The sequence below is a fragment of the Thalassophryne amazonica genome, chromosome 1, assembly GCF_902500255.1.
Source record: "Thalassophryne amazonica chromosome 1, fThaAma1.1, whole genome shotgun sequence".
NCBI lineage: Eukaryota > Metazoa > Chordata > Actinopteri > Batrachoidiformes > Batrachoididae > Thalassophryne > Thalassophryne amazonica.
In genome coordinates, this window is record NC_047103.1 from 160,045,347 (window position 1) to 160,060,066 (window position 14,720).

Sequence of the window (14,720 nt, forward strand, 5' to 3'; positions counted from 1 at the left end):
GAGATTTTAGCTAAAAACACTGAACAATGAACGTTGATAATTATATTCTGGAGTCACATGCCACTCCAGCAGGGGGCAGTAAATCATCTATATATTAAAAGTGTGCATGATTTTATTTAGTAAGTTCATTGTAAGTACATAATATAATTGTAAATAGGTTAAAAATACATGGATGCCCCAAGGAAGTGAAAACACTTATTTCCATTGTGGTCCATTTAAGAAACAAATGACAAAATATAAGCAATAATAAAATTATAAGAATAGTGTGTTTATGATAACAAGAACCTAAACAAGTTATAAATACATTACGACAGTAAATTAACATTAAAAAATTGTGTAATTAACAGGAAATAAAAGGTTTGAGTTCTTCTTCTAAAAACTGTTGAGGTCTAAGGTTCTAAAAACATTCTTCCTTTGAGAAATGTCAGCTGCCTATTTTATAAACACTACCCAATTTAGAGCCCGTGGATCCCCATGGATAACAGTTTTATTTTATTTATAAAACAGTTAAACCTAAAACTATTCCAAATTTAACCCTGCTTTTCAACATTTTAGTTTGATGTACTAATGCTTGGGGGGGGGGGTGGGGGTTCTGTTTACAAAGTCAGTGGGTGATGGTGTCTATGGGTGTGAAGACAATAACGGACAATCTGACATTTGACCCCAGTGATTTTGACTTTCATTCAAATGATTGATCTCTAGTTGACCTTGCCAGGGCAATTCTTAAATCCACATAAGTGAGTGCCACAATTTGTCCATATCAGGTCAGATGTAGAATTAATTCCTTGACCTTTGCCAAAATAAATTTTTGAAGGGCAATTTCTCAGTCAACCTTCACCAGCATACCAAGTTTGTCAGAAGTCAGCAAAAGGACCTGGGACTCGCCATTCAAGAACCCACCTGCACACGTGTGCCAAGACTGGTAGACATCAGTGTGAAAATTAAAATGGTTATTTTTTACCCCCAATGATGTTGACCTTTGCCAAAACAAACTCTTTTAAGTGTAATTCCAGGGTTGACCATCATCCACATAACATGTTTGGTGAATCGATCAGAGGACCTAAGATGAGCAGTGAAACAAACAGACAAACCTTTCTCAAATTGTACTGCTATAATTTTTTTTGCATGTTTGAATTAATTTTTTCTCAAACATTAGTTGAGCTAAAACAACTGGTAAGTCAACAAAAGTGAGAAGAATTATTTATTTATTTATTTTTAATCTGTGAATAAAATAGTTTGGCTGCAACTGTGTATCCCAAATGGTGTTTTATCATATATGACAAAATCCTGATTACAAGGATTTAAATCTTTTTCTTTGTTGATTATAGACTTTTAAATAAAAATCCTACATGAAATTTTTAACGTGCTCTTGTGACAATTTAAAAACATTTTTCACTCCACGCATACCAGATGATTCCACCCCACAGCAGAGAGAAGACCACAAAGAAAATCAGGGAGCCCCAGATAACAAAATGGTTGATCCAAGTCCAATAATGAGTGTCTAGCGCCAACTAGGGGAGAGAAAGCCAGTTAGAAGTGAGAGAATTGTAGAATGTATCAGTAGAATGTGTCAGTACAGATGATGTGTACTGTTTTCACCTTTAATGTGACGGTGAAGACGAGCACAGTGAAGACCAGCGTTCCAAATGTCCAGTTTCCAAACATCTGCAGAAATAGATAAAGACGATCATCTTGTCAATAAAATGACCTTTCACATTAAGACAACATTAGTTTTTGTGACTCCTAAGTCTACCAGTGTCTGAGATTATGTGGATAAATGGAAATCTAACATTTGATGTGCTACACAGTCAGATCCATAAATATCTGAGCAGTGATCGTGTGCTTTGTAGTCGTCGTTTTTTAAATTTCCTTCATGGACACCACAATGGAGTTGAAGTGAAATAATGAAGATGTGCTTGTAATGTTGACTTGACCCTTTAATTCAAGGGATTTAACAAAAATATTGTATTATTACTTAGGAATTACAGCACTTTTCGCCATGGTCCATCCATTGTAGGAGGCCATAAGTAACTGGACAAACTGAATACAGACAGCAGTGTCCTTAATGGCCACCAGGACACTGCAATTGGCAACAAGGCTTCATAAATCGCATGCCAATAAAAGTCCTACTTTAAGTGTCCGACTGTGCTAACATTCCTATTTATATAAAAGACTGCAAATCATTGTTAAAAGATGCCAACAATGCTCATAATAGGAGGTTCACTGAGCCTATGACTCCTTCAGTTGTTAAGGGTGTCTTGTTGGCTTCCCTCACTAGTGTTTTTCTGACAAGGTCACTCATTTTTCGAGGGCCACCTAATCCAGACCAATTTACCACAGAGTACCATACTGCCTGTATTTCTTAAAGACTGATACAAATTAAGTTCAAGACATATTCAGTGACTTGAAAATGTTCATGTATTCATCATCTGAACTGTCTTAAGAAAACTGTCTTCAGACAAGTCAGGTTACAGTGCATCCGGACGTGATGACTTCATTTAAAACTCTTCTCAGATTTAGTTTGTTGAATTACTTATGGGCTCTGAAGATGGATGGGGGGGCTGTATAAAAATGTCTGTAAGCCATACATGGTTAAAGTTATATTCTTGTTAATGACTTTAAATTAAATCTGAATGTCAACATTGTAAAAACACAGTGACTGTTTGACTTCATTGTGGTGGTGCACAGAGGTGTAAAAGTACAAAGAAATAATCAAATGTCCAAATATTTATGAACCAAACGTGTTTAAATAAATGCTAAAATGCGCATCCTGCACATTGTCACACGTAATTTTACTCATCACTCAGTCACAGAGGTCTGAAGGATCTGATCACATCAACAAATGTTTCTGTTGCACAGAGATCAAAGTAAGTGCACCGATTCAACCAGGAATCAATCAATCAGACAGATGGTAGGATGCTCAAAACAGCAAAAATCTGCCCCCGCCCAAAAAAAAAACAACAAAAAAACAAAAATGGTTATCAGGTGGGATAATGGAAGGGAAACAAGTGAGATGGCGATGTGTTAAGAATGATTTTGAAATGTTAGCTGTGATGTGTGTGTCAGTTTGCAGGGAAATGTTTAAGTACATAATTTAAATAAATTCATATATCTATTAAAAATTCCATATGATCTAAGCTCTTTGTAACTTGGTGAACACTATGGGCTTATGGGAAATATTGTCCTAAGTGTAACTTCATAATACCATTGGCATTGGGTTCAAATTCTGCTCACACTACCTGTCTGTGTCCTTGGACAAAAACATTTAATGTACATAGTCTCAGTCCACCCAGCTGTAAATAGGCTTTGGCGGGAGGAGTAACCTGTGTCCCATCCAGGGGGAGTCATAGGCTCTCGTCCACTTAATGTTACGGAGCTCGGAGATGAGATACATGCCTCAGGGCCTTTTATTTATAGGACTTCTTATTCCAGAAACAAAAATGGCAGATATGTAGATGGAAGACATGCCCTGAATCTGAATATTCAGTAAGTACTAACATTGGTTAGGAACCTATTACCCAACCGGTACTGCTGTACATACTGGAATTAAGCAAGGGCAGACTTTTTAAAACTGTTCCTGATGTATATTTGTACAATGTCACAGCCCCTTGGACACCACTACCATTTTCCGGTATGTATGCATTCTCCTTTCGAATTTCTCAGGAAAAAGTTCTTTGGAGGTAGTAGATCATCCATGTGCCATTCAACTACTATTAAATACCAACTGAGTATTCAGGTACTCTATGAATTGTGATGTACTGTTTTCTACCTACTAGAACTCCAGTAGGAGTATTAAAATGTAGCCATGTTTGTGAGGAGCAACAGCCCCACAAGTCCAAGAACATCAGCGTATTTCTTTCTTGGAGTCAACTGTGATGACATATCAGTTTTTGATTTCAACAAATTTTTTTTGTTTTTATCTAATGGTCATTTATCACCTACTTTTGGCTGCAACTTTAAAATGAAAGTTTAGTTCAGCAGAGCGCTGGCTACAACTGAAACATTAAGCAGGTGCTGCCGATGATTTGCGGTGGGGGGAATTTAAGGGCCAGACATGAGGTGAATCGTGAGTGGATGATGGGTGGTTTGGTTTCAGACTGTGCGACAGGATGAAATCTGAAACGAGGGCGAGATGGCAGAGACAGGGACAGGCTTACCATCTGTGTGTTGGTTGTCATTAGCTGAGACGAGGAAAGAGAAGCAAAAAAGAAAAGGCAACACAAAGGTAAGAAGAGAAGAGGAGAAACCCAGAAAAAAAATAAAATCATAATGAAAGAAACAGTTCTGTAACTGCACAAGAATAAAAAATAAAGTGGCAAAATGGTCAAAATCAAACAACACTCAAAAAGGTTTAAGGAGAATTAAAGAAACAAGATGATACAGAGAAAGATGGTGGAAAATCCGCCGAGCTGTTGTGCATACGTCGGGAATGTAAAACTTCAAATGTGTAGAAATGCTACCTGAACCACTACAGGCCTTAGATACCAACAGACCAAAGCAAAACAAGTGAGGTGCCAACACTGAAGCACAACTACATTCATGGTGTACTTGTAGGCCAGCATGCAGATATGGACAACTGCAGAGAAGTTTGAGTTTGTGAACGGAGACTGAATTCCTTTCATCATACACCAGCTGTTGTTTTCTTCTCCTTCTTCTTGAACTGAGCAAGTTGTTTAGTGGAATAAGGAGTTAGGCTACCAATACACAGACCTCCAGTTACACTACTTGCCTGGGTCTATGGATAAGACCCAGTCTACCAGTCACAAATGGGTATAGGCCTTCTTTATGTTTTCTTTGTAAAAAACAAAAAAACAAAAAAAAACAAAACAAAACTTAGTTTCTTTGTAAAAGCACCTTACTGTTGGGATCACTGTACCCTGAGGCAGTACACAGTAAATTTTGCAGAGTAAAATTTATTCTGCTGGGATAACATTTGGTCCCAGTCCAAATAGAGTTAAATATACTTTATGACAATGCTAAAACAACTCTATCACAGTGTAAAATCAACTCTTCTTGGAGTAGAAACACTTGATTTGACAACATGGTAGAGCTGATTTGACTCTGTAATAGAGTACATTTTTAAAGTTTTGTTTTCATTAATAAAAACAAAACTTATCCAGACTTTTGGAAAATATGAGAAATATATCAGTTATACAGAAATAAGATGTTTTAGAGCATTTTCCAACATGCTGGATTATTTTGTTCAAGACAGCAGTCAGCTGATGTTCTTGTGCCTCTTTATTCTGATTGGCTGTTGCCATGTGCTTCCCAGCATTCCTGTGCAAGTCGGGGAAGCCCCCACGTGAACTATGATGTCACTATCATGGACTGTACGGGTCGCTGCTGTAAGTATGTTGATCTTTTGTCCTGTTCTTTTGAATCAGTCTGTTCTTTTGAAATTTTCCCCTTCAGGGAAACTATTTATTATAGTTTTCTACACAATACAAATTTTGATCATATTGACAATGCCATATTATAAATCTCCTAGTTAAAGGCTAATAAATAAAATTATAGTAGTGCCAAAGAAAATTATTTTTATGATTTAAATCTTAAAAAAGGCACATGCAGCAGGGAATCCTCCAGCAAACATCTATACCAGCATATGTGGTCTTACACCATGAATGCTTCTGTATTTTCATGTTGGCGCCTCCTTTGTTTGATTAAAATGCACTGGGCTGTCTTTGTATTAACTCTCAAATTAGATTAACTGTGGTTTCAGACATAACTTATCGCCAGCTTTTAACCACAAAAATAGTAATTCTTTAAAATACGGTCCAGCACTCACCATTTATAATGTGTGTTTTTTAATTATATGCACAAGAATATGTAATTAGACAAAAGAGGCCATTTTAAGTGCAATAGACTTAAATACCAATGACGTAACACAGTGAACCATCTGGATTCCGACTGCATTCCAGCTACAGCAAATTTATGTTTCAGTCCTAAAATGAACTCTCCATCCAGAAGCACCTTTACATGTTGATGAATAGATGATCTTGTTTTAAGTATTGATTTCCAAGACACACATTGAGACATTACAGCAAAAACATGCAAGTGCAGTAACATCCCTAAAGTAGGAAGAAAATAAAAAGCAAAAAAATGTCTGTGCTTTATGGTCACTAATTAACTTAAGCAATGACTTGGAGACAATCTTCTGCAAGTGATGAGCTGTATGAGGTCTGGAAAAGATCTGTGGGCCAAAAATATATATGTAAAAATTTCCTAAATTCAAGCATTTCAGTTTCAATTTAGTCAAACAGACACTGGAGGTAGATACATTTTTCAAGAAAACAATTAACAAAACCATTTAATCCCCTTCAGTGTGAAATTTTAAAACCATGAACACCCCCTCCCGCCCCACCCACTTCCCACACGATGGAAAAACTGTTCTAAATGGAGCCAGACTATCAGCTGGACACGCTGGTGTTACCTGTCCATTGTTGGTGAAGCTGGTGTTGTCAAACAGAAAATAAGCGCCAAAGAACATCACAATGGCATCATATATACCCAGAAAGGTCCAGTATATGAAGGTGGGCCACTGCAGCAACGAGTTCTTAGCGATATCTCTGCAGGAAGAAATACCAGAACCCAGTAAAGGTTACAGTGCATCCAGAAAGTATTCACAACACTTTACTTTTTCCACAATTTATGTTACATTACAGCCTTATTCCAAAATGGATGAAATGATTTTTTTTCAGCAATGTACAGAGACATCCTGGATGAAAACCTGCTCCAGAGCACTCTTGACCTCAGACTGTGGTGACGGTTCATCTTTCAGCAGGACAGTGACCCTAAGCACACAGCCAAGATATCAAAAGAGGCTTCAGGACAACTCTGTGAATGTCCTTCAGTGGCCCAGCCAGAGCTCAGACCTGAATCTGATTGAACATCTCTGGAGAGATCTGAAAATGACTGTGCACCAACACTCCCCATCCAACCTGATGGAGCTTGAGAGGTGCTGCAAAGAGGAATGGACAAAACTCCCCAAAGATAGGTGCACCAAGCTTGTGGCATCATATTCAAGAAGACTTGAGGCTGTAAATGCTGCCAAAGATGTATCAACAAAGTATTGAGCAAAGGCTGTGAATCCTTATATACATGTGATTTTTTTTTTTTAAGTTTATTTTTTAGTAAATTTGCACACAAAAAATGTCATGTTATCATGGGGTGTTACAAGTAGAATTTTGAGGAAAAAATAAATTTCATCCATTTTGGAATAAGGCTGTAACATAACAAAATGTGGGAAAAGTGAAGCCCTGTGAATATTTTCTGGATGCACTGCATGAATGAGTCAAGTGATCCACTAGACTGCAAAGAAACACCCTTTGAGATATTCATTGATCAATACTACTATGACAGTCACAGGACAAGAAGCAGAAGTGAATGCAACAAGATATTCCAATGCAATTTTCACCACACAAACAAATTTATTCCAGATGTTATTACCTATATAATCACTTAAAAAGTCAACAACAACAAAAAATCAAGTAGCCCATCAGGAGCTGCAAAGTATGACTATAAAACAGGCTGGTACTGTAAGATACATTTCTTTTGCTTGTACAGTAAAAAACAAAAAAGGAAGCATGCAACACTGCATTTGTATATTTTTGGAAGAATAATCGTCAGGCAATAAATAGTGAAACATTGCAATAAATTCACTCTGACTTTTTCGTTTTTGAATAGCTTCTTCGAGTTTATATCACAGACGATTAATAAAGATGGACGACAGAAGAACTCCAAAAAGGTGAAGCCAAATTATGTTTGTCATGCGTGAGTGGATGATTCATTAGCCCCGCCTCCAAAAGTCAATGTGAGATGGGCCAAAATAACAATTTTTTTTTTTGAAAAGCAGTGTTATATATCTTCTCCAGAGCAACCTATATAATAGTTTTTTATTTGAAAACTTGATTATCAAAGGGGTGTGGTTCAGCCCTGACAGGTAGGTAGCAGTGATTAACAGCTATATGTTAAAGTTGCATCAAAGCAAATGTTTACTTTTAAGAATAGTTAGACCTTTTTTTTTCCTCTTCTCTACCAGGAGCTTCCATATTTTGCGAGGTGACAACATGCATATTTTGTCAGTGGCACAGACCTGTAGAGAGACGGATCCTTCTTCAGGATGTCCATGCTGATGTGCTGCTCAATCAGACTGTAGATCAGGATGGGCAGTGAGGTGAAGCTGATGTTATACAGAGTCAAGTAGGCTGTATCGTACAGTGGCTGGGTTCCAGAGACGACACACAATTGTTTTATGGTCTTTAGCAATTCTGTTTATTTTATATATATATATATGTGTGTGTGTGTGTGTGTGTGTGTGTGTGTGTGTGTGTGTGTGTGTGTGTGTGTGTGTGTGTGTGTGTGTACCTGTTGTGAGAAGCCACAGAAAAACTGGTAGAGAAACTGGGGGAAGATGAAACAGACATTCTGGGAAAAGATGAAAGAAGAGGAAAAACATCATAAGTCAACTGGTCGTAGCAGTAATTATTTTTAAATGTGTTAAATGCTTCCACACTCAATCACAGAGATTAAATAAAATATTGAGATACAAAGATTACAGGAGTGAAATAATGTAATTTTAAAATGTTAACCAACACTTCCATTTTGTGGTTTCATTTCATTCTGTTTTTCTACCATAAGCGGGCAGAATCACAAGAATGTGAGTTGGAATTTTACATTTTTCTATTTACTTTTGGGCATACTCCACAGCCTGATTAATGCCAAATGAATGCATTTACAAATATATATATATATAAAAAAAAATATGCATAAATCTTTAAACCCCACAACCTGCTGATATGTTTCAAAGCCAAGTTTCCTTAAAACAAAAATTACACTATCAAAGACAGAAAGTGTAAAAGTAGAAATTATCAAAATATTTCCAATGGTCACTGAACACTTCAGCTGGGGAAAAATAAAAGTCAAATTTTATATTATTAGACAAAAAAGGAAAAAAAAAAGAAAAAGAAATCATCATCAGCTTATCAAATGTCAATGGTCCATGAACTAATCTTGTGCACTAAATGCTGCTCTCAGGAAAGATAACAAATCAAAGCTCATAGTAGTATTTTACCATTTAAAAGTATTTTACCATTTAAAAAACACACATCTCATTTAAAATTTCACTAAAAATAAAGTGATCTTGCCAGAATCTTTTAAAACCAAAAATGTTGCATTCCTCAGTACAATTGTGAAGGTTTTAATGACTCAGCAGAAGTAATACACACACACACACACACATATATATATATATATATATATATATATATATATATACATACACACACACACACGAGGTCTGTTAGCAAAGTATCCGACCTTTTTATTTTTTTCAAAAACCTGATGGATTTGAATCACGTGTGCAAACCTTGAACCTTCATGCGCATGCGTGAGTTTTTTCACGCCTGTCGATTGCGTCATTTGCTTGTAAGCAGCCTTTGAGTGAGGATGGGTGGAGTCTCTCGTCGTTTTTTCTTTGCAAGGAAAATGGCGGAATGACTGGAGCAGCGCGACTGCATCAAATTTTGCAAGAAATTGGGCAACAGCCAGGTGGAAACCATTCGGATTATTCAGACGGCTTTCGGTGACGATGCTATGGGCATCACACAGATTAAGGAGCGGTACAACCGGTTTAAAGACATCCGCACAATGGTGGAGAGCGAGCCAAGCTCCAGTCGGCCATCAACATGCTGAAATGACCAGATCATTTCCAAAGTGAACGCTGTGGTGATGTGGGACCGTCATGTGACTATCCGAGAAATTGTGGAAGAGGTGGACATCAGCACTTTTTAGGCACATTCCACTGTGACAGAAGATTTGGCCATGAAAAGGAGTGGCGGTGAAATTCATGTCGATGGCTTCGGCACGAAGTTGATGGCGGACCAAAAGCGCCACCGTGTCGAATTCTCACAGGACATGCTGGACTCCGCAAAAATGATGCCGACCTCTTCCACCATTCGGAAAATTCAGACGGCTTTCAGTGGCTTTTCAGTCGTGTGACTATCCGAGAAATTGTGGAAGAGGCGGGCATGTCCCAGCATGTCCTGTGAGACTTCAACACGGAGGAGCTTCTGCTCCGCCGTCAGCTTTGTGCCGAAGACATCGGCATCAATTTCGCCACCACGGTCCCACATCACCACAGCGTTCACTTTGGAAATGAGCTGGTCATTTCAGCATGTTGATGGCTGCCCGGAGCGTGGATCGCTCTCCACCGTTGTGCAGACGTCTTTAAACTGGTTGTACCGCTCCTTAATCTGTGTGATGCCCATAGCATCGTCACCGAAAGCCATCTGAATAATCTGAATGGTTTCCACCTGGCTGTCGCGCAGTTTCTGGCAAAATTTGATGCAGTCGCGCTGCTCCAGTCGTTCCGCCATTTTCCTTGCAAAGAAAAAACGATAAGAGAGTCCACCCATCCTCACACAAAGGCTGCTTATCAGCAAATGACGCAATCAACAGGCGTGAAAAAACTCATGCATGCACACGAAGGTTCAAGGTTGGCTCATGCAAGCACACGTGATTCAAATCCATCAGGTTTTTGAAAAAAATAAAAAGGTCGGATACTTTTCTAACAGACCTCATGTGTATATACGTATATATATAATATGAAGAAGAAAAAAAGAAAAAACTTTTTTCCACAATAGAAATGTATACAACTCAACACAGGTATTCCAGAACTCAACTAATTGTAGTCCAAACTAAACAAACCTTCACTAAAAATTTAAAAGAATCTGGAATGGAGTAAAATCTGTAAAATAAACCAGAACTCATTGATGTTCATACCTTCACTCAGCCTCAAAATAAACCTTAAGTTAAAAAATAATAGTCTTCGTCTCATTATCATTCCAACCCTAATCTTTTAATTAAAATGTTCCTTTAAATCTTTTCTAAACGCCGCCCCCAGGAGGATGACAGTCTACCTTGTAGAAGAAGTATTGCACGAGCTCAGAGATGCGTATGTAGTAATAGTGACCGTGGACGAGTAGCATCTTCTTCAGGTGTTTGAACTTTGGGACGGCATAGTCACTGTTCCTCACTGCCTGTCGACCCTCCTTACCCATGATTCCTGGACAGGGGGGTGCAAGAGATTTGTAAGTGAACATGGCGCAACATTTGGTCACATGGTCCAGGAATGAGAGACCAGAGGACAAGTAGACTGACCGATGCCGACGTGGGCCTCAAGAATCATGCTGACATCATTAGCTCCATCACCAACGGCCAAAGTTATTGGATGCTCCTTTGAGGCTTTGATCAGCTTCACAATCTAAAAAAGGCAGATGTCACGCTTTGCCAAAGGAAGCAGATCTCAGTACGTGGGGTGGACAAACAAAGTTATCACCACGTGCACATTAGGTCTAAATCTTTTAGATTTTGTAAGCTGGGTGCAATCTTAATTGCAATTTTTATCAGTGATTCTCACAAAAAAAAAAAAAAAAAAAGTTTTAAATTGATGCTTTAAGGCATGACTTTCCTCTCACCAGCCTTCTTTGTACCTGTGCTTTCTGAAGCGGCGCCATTCGACAGCACAGCACCGCACTGCAGTTTCGGCAGATTTCCAGGAAAAGCTCTTTGTAATTCCCTGAGTTCGAATCCTCCTGACCGGGCCTCATCACCGCAGAGAGGGTTGCTCCATCGATGATCAGGCCGTAGTCTGTACCGTCACCTGACAAACTAGACATACACGAGAGATGTCAAGTGTATTCTACCAGACATACTGGATTTCCATTGGGTGTAAATGTGTGCGAGTCTATCTGACAGACCCAGAGAAAGTGTCGCGAGTCATTCCTCCGTGCTGTCTCAGCACTGTCCTGCTCAGATCAAACAGGACATCGTGAAGGTTCTGCTCCTCGGTGCGTTTGGTGGTCAGCTCCAGGATCTGCGTGTTGCGTCGGAACAGCTTGCTGGCATAGCAGGTAGCAGCCGCTGTTTCCATCTTATCGCCGGTGAGCACCCACACCTTCATGCCAGCTTTGTGGAGGGACTCGATGGTGTCCGCTGCTTTCTCCTGGAGCCTGTTGTGAAGAAAACAGTGAATTAAAAATGAGGGGGAAAGGGCAGTTTGATAGAAAGTTTACAGTGTGTTGCTCTGCTCGCTGAATTCACTTTGAATAAGATGGGTGTGAATCACAACTAAAAATCAAAGTTGATCAGAGCACAGAAACCGTCTACACGAGGTGCTCTGGTATTTGGTCAAACCCTTTTTCTGGTAGGATCACTGTTCCCAGTACAACAGAGAAGATCACTTAAGAAGACAGAATAAAATCCAGGGGATCATTGCCTTTATGACATCACAGCAGTGAGGGAAAACATAAAAGAAAATGCAGAGAAACTCTGTGACCCTTGAGACCTACTTAAGAGTAGGTCACACTCAAAACCTTTCCACCTCAATTACTCAGTGCTTTCAAGTAATGCTACTGGATGCACATACTCTCTCGATGAGTTCCAGATGTGACCACAATCAAAACCTTGTCGCAGCAACAAGTCATACACGTGCGCTAAATTGAAAGACTTCAGTTCTGTGTATGCTGTGGGCTTTAACACTTTTATGTATTTACACTTTCACACAGGAGGCTGTTGTTTGACATCCAACATAAAGTCTTACATCTTTGAACACTTTGGATGTTTTCATCATAGTAGTTACCTTTAAAATGTAAGAACAGTGTAACACAAATTAGTATCATTATTGTGGTGATGTGCACCACAAGAATGGACAACGTACACAGAGTTGGTCTTTTTAGGCTAGTGACTCTTGTAGATTTTGCATCCCACAGCCCCAAGACTATTGCTTTTATTTTACTACACCAGCCGACGACAAACAGATGAATGGCATCAACCATCTTTACCAGGTAAAAGCATCTATTGCCATATTGGAAATACGTGTGTTTTATACTTTGTGTTATCCTCTGTGGTATTTATATATTGTACTGTATTTTACATGTACAAATTTTATCAAAATGAAACCATCCATCTGTAGTTGGGGTGCTGAATGTCACTTCTCTCCCTTTTTAACAGCATAAAATGTTCACAACCTGCTTAATAAAGCACAATAATTCTCCCAGAAACCCTTGCACTGCAGTTTGCGCAGCAGTCGTGCAGTCCTTCACTGACTGCTGCAATATTATTATTATTTGCATTAACATTCTTGAATAAACTATAATGCTTTGCACCACCCAATCCTCTCTGCACCCGACCTGCTTGAGCTGCTGCCCCCGCGACCCGACTCCGGATAAAGCGGAAGAATATGGATGGATGGCTTTGCACCACTTGATGAAAAAATGTGCAACCATATTCTCTTTGTTTTTTACCCTGACAATCAACACTTAAACCAGATTACAAAAAACAAATATCCGACAGTCAGTTGCCTGTGGATTAAGAAGCCACGAGGGGGCACTAATCTGTTATTGACAGTTATTCACTCTAGATAGGAAAGTGTGATTTCTGTAATTTATAGTCAGTGTTGTTTGTGGTGTTAAAATGCACTGAAATCAAATGAGTCCCTTCAAAATTTTAAACAGTTTTGCAGCTATGAGGCCATCACAGTGTGTTCACTTTGAAGTAACAGTCCACACAGACATGGATAAAAACAACAGATGTCATTATAAAGAACAGCAAAGCAGTAAGATCCTCCTCCTTCTCCACCTGTCCTCAACAGCAGTCGCTCCCAGTAGTATCAGGTCCTTCTCAATGAGGTCGTAGGCTTCAGCCAGTCGCTTGTCTCGGTCTTGTAACGCCAACTTGGCCCCGTTCAGCAGTAGACAAACCTCCTGGTAAGCTTCAGGACTCAAATGACGGTACGCGACACACAGCGTCCTCAGACCCTCCTGCAAGAGGATAAATAGACTTATAAGGACCAAGAAAAAAAAGCTAATTTTAAACATACACCCCATGCGACTGAGATCTGACAAAATTTACAGTGAACACCCTGCCTCCTTCTGCCCTCCTCATTTATCCAGGCTTGGGACTGGCACTCAGAATGTCCTGGCAGGACACCCCAAGTGGCTGAGTTCTATGCACAGCATAACTTTCCTGTTCTAAACTGACAGAACAGTATTCACAAAGTATGAATTGAGCGTAATCATTTAATGATATTATAAACTACAGAGGGAAAAATATGCAAATCCCTTCCAATCTTTTTTGAGGAACACTGTTTTTCCACACTTCTTTTTGTTTTGTTTTTGACAAACTGTAGATCCTCTGCTCATCTTTGCTCATCAAAGACTTTGTACCAAATCATGATTACAATCACCTGTTGATGTCACCTGTTTGAAATAACATTTATACATCCGCAAAGGATGTAATAAAATCATCAGCGTTTATTTATTTGTCTGTCTGTCTGTTAGCAAGATTACGTCAAAACTACTGCACGGATTTTGACAAAATTTTCACCACAGATCGATATTAGACTCCACTGAATTTTGGAGGTGATCCGGATCCGGATTCTGGCTCGGGATTTCTCTTTATATAGGCTTTGAAGGATTATGTCAAAACTACTTCATGGATTCTCACCAAATTTTCACCACAGATACCTATTAGGCCATGGAAGACTCCATTAAATTTTGAAAGTGATCCGTATTCTGGATCAAGTTTCACTTCTGATGTCTGGATTGGCAGGCCTCAGAAATCTGACTGCTCCTGTTAATTAATTAATTAATTAATTTATTTATTAGTCTGTCTCGCTGGGGGGGGGGGGGGGGGGCTGAGCTTGTGCGGGAGGTTGAGAGATA

At 39.0% G+C, this 14,720-nt stretch overlaps 1 protein-coding gene across 7 annotated transcripts in view; it reads right to left on the minus strand.

Annotated features, from left to right (window-relative positions):
• The window catches only part of atp11a (ATPase phospholipid transporting 11A), a 129,286-nt gene that overhangs the window by 15,798 nt on the left and 98,768 nt on the right, over positions 1-14,720 (minus strand). For 5 of the 7 annotated variants that reach the window (XM_034177574.1, XM_034177582.1, XM_034177559.1 and 2 more), the window contains exons 19-29: positions 13,636-13,817; positions 11,757-12,008; positions 11,490-11,667; positions 11,158-11,260; positions 10,917-11,062; positions 8,365-8,424; positions 8,093-8,220; positions 6,431-6,566; positions 4,158-4,181; positions 1,600-1,665; positions 1,408-1,511 (exon numbers count right to left, since the gene is read on the minus strand). In XM_034177574.1, the coding sequence (XP_034033465.1) occupies positions 1,408-1,511; positions 1,600-1,665; positions 4,158-4,181; positions 6,431-6,566; positions 8,093-8,220; positions 8,365-8,424; positions 10,917-11,062; positions 11,158-11,260; positions 11,490-11,667; positions 11,757-12,008; positions 13,636-13,817 (1,379 nt within the window). The remainder of the gene's footprint in view (positions 1-1,407; positions 1,512-1,599; positions 1,666-4,157; positions 4,182-6,430; positions 6,567-8,092; positions 8,221-8,364; positions 8,425-10,916; positions 11,063-11,157; positions 11,261-11,489; positions 11,668-11,756; positions 12,009-13,635; positions 13,818-14,720) is intronic. The other 2 variants (XM_034177565.1, XM_034177606.1) reach the window with 1 other exon arrangement.